Source organism: Eptatretus burgeri, chromosome 10 (assembly GCF_056783735.1).
Source record: "Eptatretus burgeri isolate ZD-2024b chromosome 10, Ebu_testis_v1, whole genome shotgun sequence".
NCBI lineage: Eukaryota > Metazoa > Chordata > Myxini > Myxiniformes > Myxinidae > Eptatretus > Eptatretus burgeri.
The window spans coordinates 62965556-62989650 of record NC_140970.1 but is presented as its reverse complement, the minus strand read 5'-3'; the positions used below and the strand labels follow the sequence as shown (position 1 = coordinate 62989650).

The 24095-nt window shown below is 43.9% G+C and overlaps 1 protein-coding gene across 4 annotated transcripts in view; it reads right to left on the bottom strand.

Moving 5' to 3' along the window:
• Positions 1-20476: 20476 nt before the first annotated feature.
• The window catches only part of LOC147018710 (glutamate dehydrogenase, mitochondrial-like), a 71148-nt gene continuing 67529 nt past the window's right edge, over positions 20477-24095 (bottom strand). For 2 of the 4 annotated variants that reach the window (XR_015062495.1, XM_085898667.1), the window contains 3 exons: positions 24004-24095; positions 23436-23498; positions 20477-22878 (listed from right to left, as the gene is read on the bottom strand). Coding sequence is in view for 2 of the 4 variants with exons in the window: in XM_085898667.1 (XP_085754793.1) it covers positions 22762-22878; positions 23436-23498; positions 24004-24095 (272 nt within the window). In the remaining 2 variants the exon portion in view is untranslated. The remainder of the gene's footprint in view (positions 22879-23435; positions 23499-24003) is intronic. The other 2 variants (XR_015062494.1, XM_085898668.1) reach the window with 2 other exon arrangements.

Here is a 24095-nt window from a genome sequence, read left to right as displayed (position 1 = left end):
TTTACAGAGATCAACATAGGCTGCAAGCAGCCCCTGCCGAAACTCTCGTCTGCGTTCGGTGAGGACACGAAGTGCAAGGATACGGTCAATCGTTGCCCTCTTTGGTGTAAAGCCTGACTGCTCTGGACGCTGGTGCTCAAGCAGATGGTGGCGAACCCTATCAAGAATTATCCGAGCAAAGACCTTGCCCGGCACTGAGAGCAGCGTCACCCCTCGGTAGTTGTTGCAGTCTTGGCGATCACCCTTCCCTTTCCAGAGAGGGACAACAAGGCCCCTCTTCCAGTCAGTTGGGATGATGCCTGTGTTCCAGGCAGAGCACAAAACTGCATGCAACGACGCGAGTGCAGCATTTCCACCAGCCTTGAGAAGTTCGGCATGGATGCCACAGATCCCTGGAGCTTTGCCCCGTTTCAACTGGTTCACCGCAGCCCGTGTTTCCACAAGCGATGGTGGACCACAGTTGATTCGAGGGTCAGCAACAGGGATTGTAACACCCTTGACATCCAACTCGACAGCTGGGGGATCAGCCTGGTACAACCGCTCGAAGTAACCGGCCCAGCGGGTCTTCACTTCAGACTCCTCTGTCAAGAGCCTACCACTCTCTGCTCGAACTGCAGTGCTCCGAGGGATGGGCTTGGATGAACGTAATGCGCGAATTCCCCTGTAAGCGGGACGAGAATCACCTGTCCACAGGTGATGCTCTACCCCCTCACAGATTCCTCGCACATAGGCCTCCTTGTCCACCCTCAGTGCACGTACAGTTTTATGCCTCAGCTCCCTGAACAGCTCAGCTCTGCCATTCAGCCTGGCCCTGCGACTCTGGTCAATGGTATCCAGTGTCCCTTGAGAGACAAAATTCTTCTTTGCCCTGCGGTGAACTCCAAGGCATCCACCGGCAACATCAAGGACGGTGGTCTTGAAGGTGTTCCACAACTCTTCCGGACCCCCCAAAGCACCCAGACCCCCCAAGTGTCCACTCAGCCTGTTCGCAAACTCCTCAGCTACTCTCTCATCCCTGAGCTTGGCAACATCCAGCCTAGGCTGGGATGGTACCATTCTCCAGGATTTAAGGTGCAGCTTTAGAGTTGCGACAACAAGCCTGTGGTCAGTATTGAGGAACTGAGCACTCCGGTAGACCCTGCAGTTCTGGATCATCCTCCAACGACCGTCAATGAGGACATGGTCAATCTCCTTTGCCACACCGCCAGCGTTGGAATACCAAGTCCAGCGATGAGCTTGCGGGCGCTGAAACCATGAACCAGCCACCCTAAGTCCATGACTTCTTGCAAAGTCAAGGAACTTAGTGCTATTCTGATTCATAGTTCCTGACCCATGGGGACCAACACACACCTCATAACCATCCCTATCAGTTCCAGTCGATGCATTGAAATCCCCCAAGACTAGAAGTGCATCTCGTCTGGGGCACTGATCAACCACAGACTCGAGTGTGGCGTAGAATGTGTCCTTCACGGTAACATCACTCGCCTCAGTCGGAGCATAAATAGAGACCAGCGAAATGACACCTAAGGAGTGACGAATCCTTAATCTCATAATACGCTCGTTGACCGGTGTTACCTCAATTATCATTGGGGTCAGCTTATTGGACACAGCTACAGCAACTCCTTGGGTATGGTAACCATCAGAGCGACCAGACCAATAGTAGGTGTAACCACCCACCATTATCTCGCCGCAATCCGGTCTCCGAACCTCAGAGAGAGCTGCAATCCCGATGTCCAAACGCTTGAGCTCAGATGATAACAGAGACAGGTGATCATCCTCTCTTAGGGATAGGACATTCCAGGCACCCACCCGAAGGGACCGCCTCAGGTTAACCCAAGGAGACCGCCGTCTGGTGGACGACACCTCAGCACCACTCCGACACACTCTCCCGCAATCTGACCCAGGGATGTTACCCCGTGGTTTCCCTCCTATCAAAGATTGGGGTCCCAAAGACTTTGCCCCAATCCCATCATCCGGTGAGCTGCCCTGCGAAGGGAAGCTGCACAGGAGGTACTCCCACGGAGTGGGTTTTCAGATTTTTTTGCGTTTTTGCGTTTTGCGGAATGAAGGGTTTTACGGTGGCCGGAGTGCAAATCCTGCCACCAACCTCCTAATAAGAAGTAACCCAACTGCAGGAGGACGTCCGCAGACACAGTTGGGCACTAGATATGGATGGCCGTTGGCTCACAAGGAGCTCCTCCGCCCTTTGACAGGTTTTGTTTTTAATCCTGCTGGGTGTCCATATCCAAACACCCTCCTCACCAGAAAACCTGGTGGGGGAGACGGTTTAGTCGCCGACAACCCGACCATGGAACAGGTTAGTACAGGTTTACATGGTACCTGTAGCAGGTCACAGATCGAACCTGACCTGACCTGAACAAGAATGATGTAATCGACAAAATAGTGTTTCCATTGTTAGTGAAGTTAATTTGTGGCCTTTTGCATTTGACCCATCCGAGGGCAGATGATAGCCATGATGGTTTGATTTATTCCCAGTATTGGCATGAAACAATGTCACTATGCATTACCTCCGATCGATAATTTGATAATGCTGGAAACATGGTCATGTCCCCCCCCCAAAACAACAGTGACGGTAAAAATAATGGGTTTAATTATCAGCAAGGAAGGGGATGCAAGAAATAAATCAACCACAGGTGCCTCACCGACCATCACCATTCTGTGCATGCCAGTCTTAATGCTGGTCTTTACATCAGCTGCTGTTTGCTGTTGGTTAGCCCTGTTAACGTTCAGCTTGGCTGCCATTTTCTGCTGGTTGGCCACCATTTTGGCTGCTTTGTTCTTCTGGCCTGCCCTAAGTTCCCGAAACATGACTATTATTTGACGGAGGTCACCATCCAGGAGCATTGCTCCCACATTGCTGATTGGGGGCACCGCTGCTTCACCCTGCTTTGAAGGGTGCCCCTGCTTCACTACGTCATGGCCCCTCAACCTCTATGTCAAAAATGTCACGTTGTGGTAAAAAATAAATGCTCACCTTCTTTTGGGTCATGAGTATCCACCATAGCGGATCCACCAATTGCCCCTTAATCCGATGAATAAAAATAAATTTTGTGCCGAAAATTGCTCAATATTTAGAATCAGAATTAAAATTTGTTGTCACCAATGAAATTAATGAAATAAATTATGAGGGGAGCAATCACCCTTACTGAATTCAAACCAATTTTAATCCCCAAATCGTTGAATTTGTATCCCAATCCAAAGCAGCAATTGGTAATGAAGTGAAATTAGGGGGAGGTTAAAATGCCCACTCTGGACACCATTTAAAATGGCACCGGTCCCCCTTCGGTATCAGAGGTCAACAAGGACCCATCGGGGATAACCCCGCAGAATGCCTGAATGAAGAGGCTAACCACAAGTGCAGGGTAATTAGGTTTTAATTAATTTAGCTTGCACATCACAATTTTGGCTTGTTTTGTTCCCGATCAAAAATTTAATAACACCAGATGTCATATCCCATTAAATCACAGCAACGTGGGTAAAAATAATGGATTTAATTATAAAAGAGGAACGGAATCTATAGTAATAAATGTCAATGTGTGTGTCTGTGTGTCTGTGTGTGTGTGTGTCTGTGTGTCTGTGTGTCTGTGTGTCTGTGTGTCTGTGTGTCTGTGTGTCTGTGTGTCTGTGTGTCTGTGTCTGTGTGTCTGTGTGTCTGTGTGTCTGTGTGTCTGTGTGTCTGTGTGTCTGTGTGTCCGTGTGTCTGTGTGTGTCCTCCATAACTCCAAAACCATGAAACCGAGCAGCCTGAAACTTTGCATACATATTGAGAAAACTCCAAGGAAGTGCAAGAGTGAAAATTGGGTGTTGGGGTTAATTTAAACACCCCTTTTGAAGATAATTTACGTCCTTATTTAATTATATCCTTCATCAGGCGATCCTCGGCCACCTTGCTGTCTGGAGTCTTAAGGCGTTTCCTGGGTAATCTCGCTGGGTCTGAAGCCGCCATGTTTTTTTGGCCTGCTCAACCTTGCCTTGACTTGGAACAGGCCGCAATGATTTCGTAACGATAGTTGTTTTTTTTCACTTTCCTCACTCATATTATCGAATGCCTGTTCATCATAGTTACGAATCGCTTAGTACATTGCAATGCTTATAAACGCCTGGACACGTCAGCATTCATTGCTTTACTTCATTTCCGCACATGAGATCACCATGAGTATCTCTTGAGAAACACCATGAGAATCGAACTTACAACCAGTTCCAACTCCTAGAAAAGTGTTCATTTGACCAATTCGGACAAATTTGACATTTTGAGCATCTCCGGGAGGTTTATGTTTCATATGACAGTCGGTGATTGCTAATTTCATGCCAAGGGAGCCGTTTCTAATCAACCGTTTCGTTGGAGTGCTTAAGGCAGCGCTCTACAATATTCACACTGTCACTGAATACTGTATATAGATCGACTTGAACAAAGTTCAGGGATACTCGCCTGCATTGGCCACGTGTTGTTCCCCGGTGCAGCAGGTGGTGGTTGTCTCACTGGAAATGCGAACTTTTATTTTCCACGACGTTTCCCGTTTTTGATGACGTCATATGAACCGTCACTTTGGCATAGATAAATACAGATAAAAACATTAAACGTTTCACTTTTCAAAGTTTCTTCAAACGTTTCAAGCATTGCGTGGTAAAGCCACTTGGTGCGTTCAACATCCAATTGCGATACCGTGGTTCTACACTGGAGGTAGGAAGGCAAAATAAATTACATGATCACAATGAGAAGGAAAATATTTTCAATTATGAACTAAGGAATTGCCACATCATGGCAGGAAAGCCGAGAGGTACGCATGCTCACTCTGTGTAGCCTGGATTTGAATCCCAACCCAGCTCTAAACTGTCCTCCCGGTGTTTCACAGGCCGGGTGATTCATCACTGTGCGTGTTGTTTCTCGGATGGACGATAATAATGGTGCTCAATCTCAAACTAGAAGGGCACTCGGTAGAGCGCATCCCTCCGCCACGCAATGCCTGATCCAAGAGAGCATATCTGACCCAATTCATTTTAGAAATATCATGCTATAAATCGTTTTTGGCCTAATCTCTTATTGGTGAAGAATCACTTTAAAATTAAATAATTATAGTATCCAGATTCGGATTCAGAACTTCATCAAAATCTAACCAATTCGTCCTTGTCACACACCCAACCAGCCCACTAAATTTCATCCGGATCCGTCCACAACTTTTTGAGATATCTTGCACACAGACAAACAGACAGACAGACAGACAGAAAGGGGTGAAAACATAACCTCCTTCACCTTCGGTGGCAGAGGTAATAATGTAACACCATTTTTTCAGAAAGGATTCAGAGAAGAATTGGGAAACAATAAACCTGTTAGTTTGACTTCAGTTGTGGGGAAGGTGTTGGAGACATTAATTATGGTTCAGGAAAGGAACCATTAAAACAAATACAAACTAATTAAAGGTCATCAGCATGGCTTTACCAAAGGTAGTTCCTCTTTAACCAATCTTTTAGAGTTCTATGAAGCAGTGTCTGATTGGGTGGATGATGGAAAGGCAGTGGACATCGTATATCTTGACTTTAAGAAGGCATTTGATGAGGTACCACATCAGAGGTTGTTAGCCAAAGTGAGGACTTGTGGAGTGTCTGTTCAGGTAGCTAATTGGATTGCAAACTGGCTTAGTGGTAGGAAGCAAAGAGTGGCTGTGAATGGGAGGATGTCTTGCTGGGAGGATGTAAGTAGTGGGGTACCTCAAGGATCAGTACTCAGACCAGTACTTACAGAACACCAGAAAATATTGATATTTACATAGATTAGGCAAAAGATTGGCAGATGGAATTTAACCTGAGCAAGTAGAAGGTGTTGGGGATGGGGAAGAACAATGAAAATAGAGATTACAGGATGCAAGGGGTAATTTCGGAGCGTGTCACGCAGGAGAAGGATCTGGGGGTGATGATAGATACGGGAGGGAAACAGGCAGCACAGTGCCAGGCAGCTATAGGTAAAGCAAATCAGGTTTTAGGTTGTATTTGGAGGGAGATTATTTATAAATCAAAAGAGGAGGTGTTAACATTGTACAGGAATTTAGTGAGGGCCACATCTAGAATATTGTGTGCAGTTTTGGTCACCACAGTTCCGGAACGACATCGATGTCATAGAAAGGATTCATCGCAGGGCGACTAGATTGATTCTGGGCCTAGCTCGACTTGGCCATGAGGAGCGGCTGAAGGAGACAGGGCTTTATTCATTTGAAAAGAGGCGGTTATAAGGAGATATGATAGAGATTTTTAAGATAATGAAAGGTATGGATAAATATGTGCAGATGAATTATTCAACAGAGTAGACAGTGATAGAACCAGGGGCCATAGCCTGAGAGTAAAGAAGAGGAGATTTAAGATGGTCGTAAGGCAGGGGACTTTCACCCAGAGAGTAGTTAATGCATGGAATGGTGTCTCTGGAAAGGTAGTGGCAGCAGAAAAAGAAGAGAAGTTTAAATTACAATTAGAGAGGTACCTGGAAGTTATGGAGATAGAGGGGTATGGGGATGTTGGCAGGACTTTTGGGTAATTTAAGCATTGCTGGGTGATTGTGTGCATGTGTATGGAGTGATGTTGGTGGGGGTCTCGTCAAGGGGTGCAGTGTGGTTGATGTTGTGTCTTTTTTAACCAGGCCCATGCTCCCTCCCCTGAGGAAAAGAAAAAAAATATTACAAAAATTTTTTTTAATGCAAAAACTCAAAAATGTAAAATAAATAAATAAATAAAGCACAAAAACTATTTACAACAAAAAATAAACGAATGTCACCCGCAGGGTGACCCGTATCTTGCCAAAAGGTGACCACGTGTGACTTCTTTAAGGTCACACTGAGGTGAACAGAGCTGCTATCCACCAGGAGCGACTCCTTGAGGAACATCTGCCGACGAGAGATTCCGATGAGAATTGTTCTACAGAGTAACCATGAAAAATATGCGTTTGCCTCATAACGTCACCAAATGACGTCATAATGTCTCAAGCTTGACATATCTAGAAAGCACTCATCGAGGTGTTCAATTTGAGGTACGACACGATATGGTTCCTAAAACTTGAAAATTTGACCTTGGGGTCAAATATGTTTGACCTGAGGCGTTAACCATGAAGGTCAAGGCCAATCGCCACCAAAAATTAATCAGCTGAGCGCCAGACCATGAACTATATTCCCATGAAGTTTGAAGACGATCTGATCAAAATTACTCAAAAAATAAGGGTTTCGTCGACTCCCCTGATTTGCGACAAAGTGACCTTGACCTTTGACCTTGACCTTCAAAATTTTATGCGCTGAAAGGGACCTCTATAGGCCTCTGATATGCGAAGTTACAAAAATTACCAATGATAACTGTGCTCTGCAGAATTTTTTTATACGTGATTACAGACAAACAAACAAACAAACAAACAAAAAAAAAAACATACAAGCTGACTAACATATCTTGCAAAAACTTCGTTTTGGCAAGAAAAAAATTGCATTTTCTTCTTTGGATCTTGTGTTGATAAATGAGTGTGGTGTTGATGTCATGCAGGCATGATGGGCTGATTGGCCTCCACGTGTGTCTGATTTCCTTGCACATTTCCTTGTATAAAATGGGTGTCACATCTGCCAGAATCGCTCTCCCCTCCCTCCCACCCCATCCCTTTTTCCGACCCCTCCCATCTCCCCCACTCTGTCTCCACAACTATATCTCTCTCTCTCTCTCTCTCTCCCAACCCACTCCATGGTCCCCCATCTTTCACCCCTGTTGAGGTGACTGTAACATGTACGAATCAGATTCAGAGCCGACTGGTGGGGTGCAAAGGTCGCTGCATGTATCCCAGGTCTCAAAGTGTGTGTGTGTGTGTGTGTGTGTGTGTGTGTGTGTGTGTGTGTGTGTGTGTGTGTGTGTGTGTGTGTGTGTGTGTGTGTGTGTGTGTGTGTGTGTGTGTGTGTCGTTGAATGGTGTGTACATATGCGGGTTTCAGAATGTGGAATTGAGTCCCCTCAGGGAAGGCTCAAAGCTTCCAACGTCATTTCGGTAAGGGGTCAAGATTCAGCTCATTCTGGTGGTATGACTGCCACAGCTATTTGCTCACTTCGCTTGTACATCCTGCACTCCAAATCCATGGTTCTACAACTCGACGTCACTCACCATTATAAACTTCCAACTGGGCTGCAGCTCCGACTTTCTTTGAGACTCTAACTGGCTCACCAGAATGAGTTTCCTCTCCCCACCATTCGCTACATCTGGTGACTGTGCACTGACTTGCATTTAATACACCCCCCTCAACCCCCGCACGACCCCCCCAGCACAATCCCCCAGGCCAAGAGGTCCTCACGCCTTCCTTATTGGCCGCACTGACGGACACGTGTCCTTTGCCCAATATCACAACCCAGGGCTTTACCACTTTGGTTGCCATGACACGGACCACGACGTGAGAAATTAATTAAAGACAAAATGAGGGGAGAAGACATTGACAAAGAAGAAGCACAAAACAAGGCCTGATCTGGAGACAGGATCATCTCTGCCTGATTGATCCTGGCAGCACTAATCACGGTATTTCCAGGAAGTCTTATTCTAACATCGATGATGAAATAACCAATTAGTCCCCTCCTTAACCCTCAAGCCATTTTTAGTAGACCGTAGAAACAGTGCCAATGGAAAGTCTACACCCCCTTTCAAAATTTTCATCTTTTGTTGCCTTATAGCCTGGAATTAAATTGCATTAAAAGACTTTCTCCACCTTTATTTACACATTGTAACCCACAACTTCCAAATGAAAAACAAATTATACAAATTTCAGAAAATTAAATAAAAATACAAAGCAAGAACATTTTGGTTAGATGTGTCCACCCCCCCCCCCCCTTATAATAGCAATTGAAATTTAGCTCAAGTGTAACCAATCACCTTCAAAACTAATTTTATAGCTAATTATTTATTTTACTTTTTATTACAGCATTTCAAACTCACTCATAGATGAGGTGGATGGTTATGATAATGACCCCCCAAGCAAAAGGAAGATCTAAATGAGGTCCTGACATAATTTCAGTTTGTTCATCAAGAGTTTCACAATGACCTAAATATATGTATTAACAACCTTCCTCTGAGATGGAAATTACAGAATTTACCCAATGTTTCAGCGTTCTTTGAAGATTTACATAAAAGGTATTATACATCATAAAATACGATGATGTTAAAATGAGACTGTTTGTTCTCATAAACATACTGTTCGTTCTCTGGAGTTGTGTGTATGTTGCTCTTACAGTATCAATCACAAAGAAAGCGTAGATATATTGCCTCTTGTTCCACCCAATGTTTCAATGTTCTTTGAAGATTTACGTGAAAGGGATTACACATAATAAAATGCGATGATGTTACTCTCTCACTTAAACAAAGACTATATAATAATATCTGTTGTAGATATTTAAATGTGTAATGTATTGTATATTTGTTTTACTTATAATTGTTGAATTTTAAATTAAAAGAAGAGAATAAAGGGGAAAGAAAGGGGAAGTGTGCTCTCACCAATGACCCACCCCTCCCCCATATCACCCCCTGCCCCTCCCCATGTGTGTGTGGGGAGGGGTGGAGGGTGGGATGGGGAAGGGGTGGGTTAAGAGAAGAGAGGGGACACACAAGGGGAGTGGGATGATGGGGGTGACTTGTGTGTGGAGACAAAGAAGGGGATGGAGTGAATTTTTAAATTAAATAAACATGGTGTGTGTGGGGAACTAATAAAGTAATCCTTGCATGAGGGGTATGGATGTGAATTTATTTATTCATCATCTTTGTCCTTTGTAATCCTTGTGAATAAAATGAACCGAAGATTTCTTCTCCCTTTAAATCATATAATTTGTAAGTCCAAGGACCTGTATTCATGACTTCAATGATTTTTAAAAGTTCATTTGTCCATCGCTTAGTATAACCTTGATCAAAGTGTGATTTCCAACCATATATTCTTACATCACTAATGTTAAACTTGGGATTGTTTTTTAAAGGGACAACCCTCGCATATCTACTCCTCAAGTCAATAACGGTTAAAGCATACTTGTACCCCTTATCATTATTGAGTTCAATCAAATCAGTGGACCAGATATTATCAACTTCCTTCTTTTAAACTTTGTGATTATTGGTTTATGTAATTCATCAACTAATTGCTCTTCAAACTTAATGACATCATCAGAGCTTAATAGTTTTTTTTGATCACCAAGTCCAAGTCTCAATTTAGCGCTTATCATCTTCTTCATGATGACCCTATCAACTTTCCTCTCAAGGTTGGATTTCGTATCAAAGACAAATTATCCAACATTTCTCGATCTGCTTCGTGATTTTCTTCCAACGTCATGCTATTTCCATAATCAATATCATGCTTCATACACACTTCATCAACCTGATTTAGAGGTTTAGACCAAGGTTTAGGATTGTTAGCCTCATCTAATCTTTTATCCAAGTTTGCGCCTGGACCACAGAAAGAATACCCTGGTAGATGCAATTCCCCTGGTATTCCAGTTGTTGTAAATTTACTCCCCGATAAAAACTTTTGCATATCTCCCCCACGTTTTTGTTTGTAGATGAATTTAGTCTCCTTAGAGCCAAACACCGAACATATCGCTTTTTGTATAACCGTATTATTTTTACTTTTAACATATGAGATATTCTTAGGATTGGTTTTCTTTTTACCTGAGACAATAACTCATTTCTTTATGAGAAAAATTCCTACAGAGTGCAAAAACCTATTTAGTTTCCAACATGCACATTTTAATTTTAATTTTTAAAACATAAATAATCCATAGAAATGTTTTCACTCTCTCCTCCATTTATTTAAGAAAAAAATGTACAACTTTAACAAAGTCAATAACACCAACATCATCAACAATACAATCTTTTCCTTCTTCCTCTTCCTTGATTAAATCTCCTCCCTGAAATTGATGTCAATATTCTTGTCACATATATTATTGATAGACTTGTTAATTCTTTGTTTTCCTCCTCAGTGCATTGAGATGATTTATTTTCTGTAATACCTCCAATCCTTTTTTTAATCTCACTGGTTTCTATATTTTTATACATATTTATTCTCTCTCTTTCCTACCTCTCACTCTCCACCTACTCTCTTTTTCCCCTTACCTTCTCTTTTTTTCTCCCTCTTCTCATTTTCCCTTGCCTCATTTTCTTCCTCCACTTCTTCCTCATTCCTTACCATCTCCCTGTAGAATATCATACATATATTAATCTGGATTTCTCGATATTCCTGTCTTCCTGATGCCAAAATGTTTTTTTTACAATAGGAAACCAACAAAAAAAATTCTGGATTTCTAAAAGAGCTTTATATTTTATCGATTTTATTTTCATGATTGAACATTATAATTAAATCTACACTTGTCGGTTTAGCAACATCAGTATAAAGCCAATCTTTTATTGAAAACCCCCCATTCTTATGTTGGAGAACATATTTATTAAAATACCAAATACCCTTTTCTTGTAAGTATGCTTGAACACAGAAATGATAATTTTCTTGAAGCCTTCTTCCTGCCATTTATGTATCAGAAATATATAAGAGATTAATAGGATGACAAGTAATACTGTTACGAATTTGGAAACCTATCGCACACAACATTCAGGTCCTATAGATTAGTTATATCGTTAAGTATGTGTTTTATAGATAGCTTCCTTTCCCTTGTCTAATGGGTAAATAAACGTTCATGCGCTGTGATTTATCTTTCGTTAGGATTTCCCTTGATTGGAAAACCTCATCTTCCGCAACGACAGCAACAAAATGACTGTTGCGTTGTGGCAGTGCTGCAGAAAATGAGAACAGTCCCGGGATTCTCTGTGGCCTGAGTGGGGGAAGGGGTCAGGCCAGCGGAGACGCATAAAAGGGGAGCGAGAAGCTGGCAAAGGGAGGAGAGCGGAGGAAAGAGGAGAGGAGAGTGGAGGAAAGAGGAGAGAAAGAGCAGAGGAACGGAAGAGCTCAAGAGCTCCGGACGAAAGAGGAAAGAAAGAGCAGAGGAACGGAAGAGCTCAAGAGCTCCGGACGAAAGAGCATTTCCCCGACCTCGACATCCCGGCTTGCTGGAGCGCTCGTTCCAGGCAGCCTGTCTGGCCGGTCATGGTCAATGCCGTCCTTCTCCTCCTCACCACAACCGAGAGCTTGAGAAACGCCAGTTCCCGCAGGAACCGCAAGGGTCGCCCGCCGGTGTCCGGGTTCGTCTCGCCTCCCGCCAGATCGACCGACTTGAAGACCGCACGAGGCGGACAGGTCCAAATTAGACCCTGGTCTTCAGCCCGCCTGTCCCTCCGAGCTGAAGGTCCTAATAAAGACCATTGGTCCGATTCTTTGGGTGTGTGTGCGTGTGTGTCCGTGGGCCCATCTGATAAGTAGTGAAATGTATAAGTGTTTTTGCCTGTATTTACGTGCTTAATAATAATAATCGGTTTAGCTCTGCTTCTTGCGTGCTTCCCTTCATTTCCCCATTACTATTCAATAAATATCCCCATTTATTGAATGTTTCAGCTCGTTCGTGTCCATTCCTTCATTGGCTGAGCGTGCTGTGCTGCGTGTTTGAGAATTAGTAAAAGCTGTTACAGCCATAAGGGGACATTTGGACCGACGGTTCTTGGCGATTAAACCGCTCGGATCACGCACGGAACGAGCGCGCTAAACGACACGTTTAGTACGAGTTCCGTCGAGGGTGAATTTCCCTGGTAGATTCCCTGCATAGATACTTGGGTATATAGAAATTTGGCTATTCACCCTATTCCACGCGGGTGACCTGTTGGCGATCTTCGGTCCAGTCAGGACCCGTCGGCTCTGGACTCCTCCGGAGTGACGACCTAAATTCCGGGCGATCGGTCGAGCCGACGCTGCAGCTCCATCTTGTGGTCGTGCTCGCGGCCGCCGTCCGGCCCCGCAACAATACCTCCCTGTCTTCCTATTGTTAAATCAGTTTGTATTCCCTTACTTACTATGTAAATTCCTGTTCTTTTTGCCTTCATTACATAAACTATGGTGAAGCTGTTACTGACTTTAGCCTTATTAAATTCCTTTATTTGTTGTTTGCCAATAGTGCTTCCACATACATTATTATTGGCACCAAGTGGATGATATTCTTCTTTATGAGACCGATTTAATTTTTTAGGGTCTTGTATGTTTATTTGAAAAGACCAATTATACCCTAAATCATTCACATCATATCGCCAAGGTTCTATTCTCATACAAACAATAAGCCCTTCTTTAGAAAATTTTATTTCAATTCGAACTGTGAATTCTGTATGACCTGGAGATAAAAACCAACATTTCTGTATCTTTAGAAGACACAGCCATTTTATTTAAGGAAATAGATTGTGACAAATCACTTAATCTCATCAAGTCATTCACATCAGTAGGGCTTGGATAATTTATTAATTTATAAGCATTTTTCATATTAATATGTTTTGTTATGCTACGTTTCTGTTGTTCAGCCTGTGCATTTGTGTTCAGGTATACTCGATGGTTATGAGTGTGATAAGAAAATTAAGTTATTCGCAAAAACAGAACATCAACAAATATTTATAGGATCTCTAATTGACTACTCAATTTGGTTTAAAAAAAATGATCACATGAAAGGAACGTGAAGCTCAGCCCCACAGGGTAGTCGTGTCAAAGGGGAGGTGTTTGATGAAGTAATGTGTCACAGTTTAAAAAGGAGAAATATGAGTGAGCATAAGTTAGCGAACATTGCAACTTTGAGAAATGGGAAACATTGCTGCGTCAAACCTCCCTTTTGACACTACTCACAATCAAGCACTCTGCCAACCAACTCATTTGCATGTGTGCGCCAAAACCACATTTGAATCTGTGCACTGCAATTAAAGTGCAACTTCAAGCACAACAGTCTATTCATTGGAATTCTCTCTCAATCCAGCAATAACCACCCTGCCTGCTTCAAACACAAATCAGACTTTATCTATATCTCACTCAAAAACCACCATTCAAGCATGCCCTTTCAGCCTTCGCTCCCAGCATACATCGGCATTGCCCAACAGCACCACTTAAATAATGACTACACCAAACTCCATACACCTCACCACTGCAACCACCTTCCTGCACCTCCAGATCATCATCTTGCCTTGCCAAAGGACGCCTTTAGACAGCGCTCGCACCCATATCTGGTGCCGCCGCAAACGGAGCCTGTTACCCATGGGCACAAGTGTGAGCTCACAATTCCATTCTGTTCCTGTACCAGCAAAGACCACCTTCTTACCCAGCATGCCATCCGCACCCTTCCTGGGCGTTCGGGCGGAAAATGGGGACCACTGCTTGTGGTACATTCCAAGATGTCTGAAGGATGCTTCCAAACCAGCAAGCTCGTGGAGAGGGTGATGTCACACAGCAGCACATCCGGGGCCAATGGGCACGTCACATTTGGAGTCAAGAAGGCAGTGCATGTCCTTTGCGCCCGGCAACCATACCTGCAAGAGGCGGGGAATCCACTTTGACACCTACAAAGCTCCACCCCTCCCAAGATTCTTAAGTTGCAAAGCTGGTTGAGGAAATGGTAAGAAGGGTGTTCACTGGTCTGCGAGCTGGTTGCTGGTCAATGGTGAGAGGAACAGAGAGGAACGCTGAGAGAGCGAGCGGTCTGAGCACGCTCTCGTCAGAGAGCAGTGTGGAGTGAGAGGCCAGACCAGAAAAGCCATTCATTAGATAGTGATATTTCTTACACGTTCTTTCTCTATTCTGACTCGTATACTGTGGATGCACAAAGAGTATTAGCGAGGGCAACACCCGAACAAATGTTCTTTCTACTGACTCGCACTCTGTCCATTCTTCATCTCCAGCAATGGCACTGCACCCCGCTCACACCTCTTCAATATGCACCTTGACATCCCCTTTATTCCTCACTTTCCTCCACCCTCACCTTCCCCGCACTTTGGACCAGCACGTGCCCACATATTCATGCCGCTGGGTAAGCAAGGAGGTCGCCAATGCCTCAACTTATTTTGTGTCTCTTTCTGATCTTCCCTTCAGTAGAATGAACCTGATGGTGCCTGTAATGTTAATATATGTAAGATTGTATAAGCTAGATATATTGGAGTAACTCTGCTCTTTGTCCCTTTGCTAATTCATGTATGTCTTTTGCCACACCACACGAATACTATATGTCTCTGCTGTACAGATGGCCCTGTGAATAAACTCCTGCCTTCACTGTGCATCATGCTTTTCCTCGCTCTCAACCTTGTGAATAAACCCATGTTATTTGTTCATCTCAACCTGTCGTAGTGTCCTTTCCTCTGTTGGTCCAACACAATCCGCATTATTGTTTGATGGGAAGTTTTACCCCCCCCCCCCCAACCCCCCATGTGATTTGCTCTCGTTAGCGAGTGCATGCACATGGTTCTTGCTCGGCCATACTTAAATAGATAGGTGTACTTTACTGAGGTCACAGATCTCGATTGATCAAGTCAGCTCATCAGGCAAATGGTTGGGGAACCCTGTTAGAGTTGACAAGTTAATTGACGGTCATGGTTGCTTAGCAACCTGCTGGGCCGCAAAGTTATCGACAGCACTTCAGCCTCCAGTCCAGGGCTGGACCATCCTCGCCCGGGCAAATAAGCACTAGTTAGGGGAAGGGTATAGCGTCAGATAGACCGGCCCCATGGGGGCACGGTAACACGAGTTAGGGGACTTTAGGTTAGAAATGAGAAATCATCGGGAACAAGGACAGACATGGAACCTGTAGTAGGGGATGTTGCTTAGCAATATAGAGTTAAATGGAATGTGTATTAGAGTAAGGGATGACAGGGAGCACAAGTTAGGTGAACATAGCTGGGAGAGTGTCGGTGTGAGTGGAAAAATGATGAGTGAATGGGGTCAGCAGGCCCGATGAATGAATGTGGAATGCATGGTGTGAACGAATGATTGGGGGGAGGAGTGAATCCCACCCAAAGGAACCTGGGGTGAGAATAATATTAGTTCGCAGGATAGTCAAACTAACAAAGGAATGTCGTTTTGTGGTTGGTGTTGACCGAAGGCACGAAAAATTTTGCAGGGTGCAGGCTTGTGAAAGGTGAGTATCGAGTAGAGGGAACCCCGGGCACCGGAGTAGTCGGCCAGAGTAGGCCATGGGGGCCAACGGACTGAGTAAGTTAGAGTAGGTAATGGGCAAGGGTACCGATAGAAAAGGGACCTGGAGCTCCAAAATGCCATGTTGGCATTGAGGGGGTAGTGCCAGTGAGGGCATTCCCCACGTTAGTGAGGAGCAGGTAGGCTGGGAGACAGCCTCAGCGACCCAGGGGTGCTGAAGAATGAGTTTGGCAGATGGGCAGACCTGCCACTGAAGCTGCGCTGCCCAGCCACAAAATTGTGCGAGAGCATGGAGGAAAATTTGCAGGCCAGGCCCAAATTAATAATGAACACAGGCGACGGGAATCATGGTTGCTGGAACCGATACCTTAAAGAGACAGGCGTGTTGAAAAGCCCCGGGGATAGTTTAAAGATTAATAAGTGATAGAATAGATTAGAACATGTGTACCACCCCTTTGCACCATCCGTCCCTTCACTGTTCATCGGCTGCTGTTTTCATCGTGAAAATGCTGAGGCCTGTGGGAATTATCCTGAGGCTGCATTGGACCTCTTAGGACAAGTTTACTTTCATTTAAGGGCCTTTCTCGATCTCTTCTCTCTTTCTCGATCCTCTTTAAAGGGACCTTAGGGATTGTGAACAGATGGTTAGAACAGGCAAGCTGAACAAATATGATAAGAGGGTTAGGGGAACATATTAAAACTTTTTTTTTAAACTTAATCTAATTACTTTATTATAACCAAACGGGGGTGGGTATTGACAAGGACAGGCATAGGCAATAGGATTGGAGGGGAGGGAGACCGTAGGGTAGGACTGAACCCGTCTTCGGACTGGCCAACGCCACAACTACAAGAGACCACAACGAGGCCAGCCAGCTTCGTATGCCGACCTACTGCACCTTACCTAGTCTGCAGTGCCATGCCTTGCCCATGCCTTTATTTGCCTTGACCCCACTTACCACGCCATGCCATATCATCGCTGAACCATGCCATGTGCCCTAGGACCATCTGTTATGGAAGTGTTTGCAGGGACTGCCATGCAGGCAGCCACATTACCGGGGACTATATTTGCACAGCCTGGACATTTTTATTGATAAAGGCCAGTTCAAATGGACTGTGAGATGGCATGTGGCCTGCTGTGTTAGAGCGAGTTGCCTCCAGCAGCCAGGAAAAAACAAAACAAAACAAAAAAAGGACCATTTAGGGCCTTGAAGACACCAGGCTGTGTGATCACCTTTCATTTGCTGTGTTTTCTTCCCTTGAGTCACAGGTCCTGGGCCATGGGTAATGTAAATATTAGAAATGTTTATAGTCATAACCCACCTGTTTGTTTAGTTCAATTCCAGAAATGTACCATAAGGATATCTGTATGAGTCTGCTAGCTTAGATACACAACACACTAGGTTTATTATTTTTGGGACATGTATTTGAAATGTCGCACTCACGGATCCGTAGGTAAAGCGTACCAGGGGAAACTACACCTATATACCACACGAATGTTCAACGACTCGGGTCGAGTCTAGCAAAAGGGAGGAGGGTAGTTTTGCGGTTCTGCAAAACCGCATGCCTCTAAGGCAATGGCACCAACATAGTGATCCCTAGGCAGTTATTTTGTTCGTCTTCATGCAATCAGATCTTCCCCTCATGTCTAGTGGGTTAACGGGACGAAGGGCGTTGCGTGGGTCTTAGAGCTAGGTAGAATTATATCTCTATCTTCCATTCAGTCCTGATTTCCATTCCAACCCTTTCCTTTTATCCTTGGTACAAATCAAATCAAGCAAGCCAGCAAACACACCACGCAGCCTCCCGTGATAGAATCATCAAAAGAACAAACTCGCCATAAGTCACGCGCATGGCGCACCCTTTCATTTAAATTTGCGGGCCAATTTACAATGGCATCTCACCTTGTTCACCCTTCGCTGGCCAAAAACTCACCACCTCGACCACCAACATCTCCCGCACATGGGAAAAATTATCCCGCACCTCCTCATACCTCTGTATCGATACAATTCACCACTAAACAGAAGTGTGCTGCACGGCTCAGGTTACTCAGACCGGGTGATGCGGGACAAGACAAGAACGTGAACAGCACCAACCAAATCTCGCCGGGGATGCCCCGAATGGGCACGCGGGATTGATACGACCCTCCTCCAGTTGTCAGAACATGGCAGGACGGGTAGCGAGGGGGAAGGGTTGTGGAAAGAGCGGTCCCGGGAGTTATGTGCAGAGCTCCGGGCCATGTCACGCCGGATGTGCGAATGAGACCGCTTCCAGCCCCAGGAGCCTGGCAGGGCGTGGCTAGGACTGCCGTGACCCAATAGGGAAGCGCAATTTGGGTCACGGCACATCGCTTCGGGTCATCAACCCACCCCTCACTCGGGGCTTATAAAAGGCGAATCGCAAAGCCGTCCGCTCTCTTTTTCACATACCTGCCTCGCCCTCTCTGCTCCGCCCTCTTCTTCACTGCTCCTCTTTGTTTGCCCGTCGCTGGATCGACACTCGTGGTTGGTGTGTGACAGACGTTCGTTCTTCTGGCACCAGTGCAGAGCAGATGTTTCCACGAACCCCGGCAAAATGACGAAGCAGGAGATAACCTGGTGACTCTTGAGGTGGGAACGCTCAAGCGGAGCATCCCACAGAGGTACACGCTACTCACAAACCTATGTACAACAAGGCTTGGAATCTTTTGCCTCACACATCTTCTTTCCTCTCTCTCTTTCCACCCCTCCATCTCATCCCATCCCCTCTCAGGCAGAGTCAACCCCACCTGGTATTAATTCAACAGATGAGGGGGATTTGAACTCAGGACTCTAGGATCCAAAGCCCACCACCCTAACCATTAAGCCAACACCAAGCATAATTTTATATACAGCTCTATTTACAAAAGAAATACACACACTGGGGATTTGCATGGTTAAAAGCTCTTCATCTACCTTAGTTATGACCGAGGCACACTACAGGAGGAACATCAGAGATATGATGGGACACGGAATACCAGTTGTGGTCCATTTGGGCACCGCACATCCAGTAGGCCGACAAAATAATTTGGAGCAGCCAAAGACAGGCAGGAGCCTGTGATCTCGCTCGTCAGTTGGAGAGCTGGCTTGACGTTGCTTTTCAGGTGGATGAGGAACAGATGGGGCTGGTGTGAGGGAGCTCCACTGTGTCATGTCCTCTCCAGCCAAACCCTAGACCAGAAACTCGTACTTACTGTCAGCGACCCTTTCAACACCTCGGTCAATGCCCCGCCCGGTGACCTCACTCAGACCTGTCTGCTCTGCACCCATTAACAGTTCAGGCATTACTTAAGCCGAAGCCATTCCCCAAACCTTCTCATCCTGTATTCATTCTCATTGGAGAAACCACCAGGAGATTCTTGATGTTTGATCGTAGCTTTCTTTCAGGAGTGTGAGGTGTGATTGGGTAATAAATGTAGGCAGTAACCTACATATGTTTATGTTTGGTTTTAAAGGTTATCAGAAGAAAAAAAAAAAAAACATCTCCAGGGTGGGCCATGTATCTATTCCCAGTTTTTAACCCCTGGAATTATTGCTAAGACACGAAATCAAACAAAATGTTTACAGGATATTGGTACATATTTCATGTTTTTGTGGTACATCTTTTTATGAACTCAGAAGTGCACAAGATTAGTGATGAATTTTGATGTGATTTCCATCATTTTCAGGAGGCGTGTGAATCCTTTCGCAAGACTCCAAGACCCTTTTCTGTCACATTCCGGCCGTAGCTTCTCCAAAAGCTGCTTGAATCCACCCTTTCAGGTCTTGAATGTTCACTGGTTGAGTTGTGTAAACCTTGCTCTTAAGAAAGCCGCACAAGAATAAATCACACGTGCCCACTGGGGTCTCGAGGTCTGTGAATGACTCAAGTCTTTTCCTGACAAGTGGATGGGTCATCGTTCACCCAATATGCCCTGGCCCCCTCGTTCGCCAGACCCCACACTGTGCGATTTCTTCTTTCACCATTTTTCCAATTAAAACAATTAAAAAAAAAAAAATTCACATATTAAATGCTAAAAAAAAATGGATTTAATTGCTGTGCAAGACAATTTTTTAACTCGTGGTTAAATTATACAAAAATGTTGTGGTTAAATTCGATAATTTTGTCAAAATATGCATAACGCCAGTTGGGCACACTGGTTGAACATCGGACCTTGCAGCATACCCCAAACCACAGGTAGTGCAAGCAAATAGGCATGGATAACTGACCATCAACTAAATATAAACCTTAAATCAACATATTTAAGGTAAACCATTAACTTATAGTGAAAGTTTTTAGACAACTTGTCAAACTTCTTTCAGACTAATTCTGGTGCAACATAAAATAAGGTTATCCGAGGAGCTATAAGGTTGTTGATTGACTAAATAGCACACGGACGGAACACAATACCCTCTCCCATCCATTCAGAAACAAGCCTTCCTCGGCACATCAGGTCTTTATTTTGGACTCATGCAAGGTCATAGCTCCAATTCAAAAACCCAAAAGCAGCAGCAATCCAGAAATACATGAAAAGGTATTTTCTCTATTATTAAGTGCTTAACACATTCATATATATTACAATGCAAGACTTTTGAGCATCTTTCTTACACCACTGCAAAAAGCAAAATATATTAAAAGAAAGAGCTTAAATTTTCTATGACAACAAAAAGTCGTAAAAGTTAAATGGTGCAAACAGACCAAGACTGGAGAAAATTGTTTTGCTGTGCGAATGGCTTCACCTGGACAAAATGAAGACAGACCAACATGTTTTACGTGATGTTGGAATACCACCATCTGGCCAAGTGAGATGTATGGCCAAACAACAAAACCACCTTTTTGAAAACAGACACATTCTAGTGAGACACATGAATCGAGTTTCATTCAATGGCACCCACACTTTCAATAAAATTCTTAATGCAGATATGCTTAAAAAAATCTAATGTAAAAAGCAATGCATCGGTATCCACAATGTCCGCAAGTTTAAAAATGAAATTAAAAAAAATAAAAAATAAATCATTCAATGAAATTCCTCACAAGAAGCAAGTCATGCAAGACGAGTCAAAACTTTGGCAATGCCTTTGATAACAAAATTTAGCCATTCACAAAAATGCACTCTGGATTTGCAAGTATAAATGGAGGTACAGCATCCAGTGACACAAAAATATTGCAGAAAACAAATATATGTTTAAATCTGTGGATGTTAACATTTTGAACAAGCAGGGAAAGACTTCATATTCAAAATTACCAGAGCACCCTGATGCAAGTTAAGGCATTGTGATGGTGATGTTACTTTGATTATCTACCATGATAAGGGGAATGAGATAGTTCCTCACAGGCCGCAAGCCATATTTAGGAGTTAGGAATCAGAAATGAGAAAGAAAAAAGAAAAATTAAAACAAGTCTGAAGACGACGATGGTTCACGAGCGGTATTTGACGATGCAGATTGTTTCAGAAGTCAAGGATGAGACAATGTGATAATTTTTGACCAAGTTATAAAAATGATCAACATGATGTGGTACGGGTGACAGGTTATTAGCTGCAAAATGTGGAAAACCCGGTTTCGTTCAACAACTTTCAAAATTTGACCTTTGCATAACCTTAAAAGGTCACAAAACAATGTTGTGGACATTAAAATAAGGAAACAGGATACGTGCTATAGCTTATTGGAGTTAGTTCGTTGAAGAAGGTCAAAAACCCGGTTCGATTCTCACAACTTTGAAAATTTGACCTTTGTGAACTTTAAAGGTCAAAGGTCAAGGATTATGACCTTTGGTGCAAAACTTCCTCTGGAACATTCCAAGAACAATATAACGTCATATAGGCTATATGGCATTTCGCACTCCTCGGATTATCCATACTTTGATGAAATCAGCGTAAAAACAAAGTTGAAGGGGGAGCCACGGGCAAGGTGTTCGAGATAGAGCAAAATGGTTTCAAGACTTTCGGTGGGGAATGACCTCAAGATTATGCATAAAATATATCGTCATCCTAGCTCTCAAAGTTTGGGCGGTCGTATGATTTTATGTCAAAATTTACAATTTTCTAAGTTCGTGACCTTGTGACCTTGGGACGAAAATGAAAAATCGAGCTCCGTGGGGCTATGCAGGTGCCATTGGGCTAACCAAATACCGAAACCACTGCCAGATTCGACAAACCCCCTCGGAGAAGATGGATTTTTATGTCAAAATTCGCAATTTTCTAAGTTCGTGACTTTGTGACTTTGACCTTGGGACGAAAAAAAAAAAAAATCGAGCTCCGTGGGGCTATGCAGGTGCCATTGGGCTAACCAAATACTGAAAACCCCTGCCAGATTCGACAAACCCCCTCGGAGAAGATGCAAATTGAAATCGGCTACCCCCTAAAAACACGTGTTTTGGGCGTGGCTCCGCCCATAATAGGCGCACCACGCCCATTCTCAGGAAAACACAACTAGATCATGATATAAACCTCCCACCAAAATTTTATCAGGATCGGATCAAAACCCACGGAGCTATGTTCGGGACAGACAGACAGACAGACACACACCAATAACGAATATAGTGGTCACTTACTGACTCGTGAACCAATATTGCTACAAAACAGAACATTGATGCAGCTTTGTATTAGGGTGTCCAGAAAGAGGAGTAAGATTAATCAAAAGGGATGGTGGAATTAGAGGCAGGAGCAGAGAACTTTGGATGTTTCTAGATCATCAATAACGAGAAGATAACAAGCTGAGGGCTCAGAGGGTGATGCCCGCGTCCTTGTACACCTGAAAAACCTTTTCAATTGCATTGACATAAGCTGCAGTGCGCAGGTCCAGGCCCAGGTTGTATTTCATGGCAACTCGCATTATTTGCTATGGGTAGGAAAATAATAATAATGATTAAAAAAAAAAAAAGAAACAGATATGTCTATCAACTTGTTACATTTTTCACATGGTACTTCATTATCTTCACTCCAAAGGTACAAGATCACAGAAACTCTTTCGCTTTGACATAACTAAACACCCACACTGGAGTCTTGTGTGGTTATTAGAACGCAATCGACATTGCTGAAGGAAAAAACAAAATTCTTTTGAGAATTTTCATTGCACTTGGGAGTCTAGTCATATCAACAAAGACTCATAATTTTTGGTCTTTAAAAGCCATCAAGTCATCAAACTTTGGAGTTAAAAGTATGCTTTGATATACTGTTAAATACCAAGTATTCCCTCAAGCCAGAGTGGTGGTTTTAAACCAAGAGAGGTTTTACTCTGACATACCTTACTTCCTGGAGACCAACAAATGGACACATGACACAAAAGTAACTCAATGGTTGCCTAAAGGGATTTTAAAAAAAATGTTTGTCTTACCCTAACATATATTAATAAATGTCATCCTTTGTGAACCAATCACAAAAAAGTGCGACACTTACCCTGGCAGATCGCTCCATGGTGTAGGCGAGTCCTGAATGTACAATGTCTTTTTCAGATGCACCCTAAGGCAGTTGGCAGGAAATCGAACAACATGAAAATGCAAAAGAGGCACGACAGAAGCCATCAAGGAGAAACAGCATCTGAATCAGCAAAAAATGTGAACCAGAAAAGGAAATGCATGCTGGCTGAAACAAACAAAACAAAGCAGCAGTAGCACAAGTAGCAGTGCAAGTAGTAGGGGAAGCAGCGGAAGTAGTAGGGGAAGCAGCAGCAGCAGCAGCAGGAGGTTTGGCATTCCTACGATGGGTTTTTAACAATGGAGAATATTATTTAATTCTACATTCAAAACCAAAACTATCGGAGAATATTTGTAATGATGCAGTGAGGGATGGGCAAGCAAGATGAGACCAACACTGGTTAATTGTTTGATCGTAAGCTGGTTATCGAAGCAAGGGCTATTAATTTGTTGGCACAACCTCACAAGAAGTTGAGACCAGCACATCCATGACTGGTGACAAAGTTGGTCAAATGCCACACCACAAGGGACTGAATGGGTGTGGTACTCACGGCAATGCGAGCCTGGAACTCCCCAGAGGGTACTATGGGAATCTGCCCACCATGTTTGCCAAACTTACGCTCCAGGCTTTCTTGCACCGAGC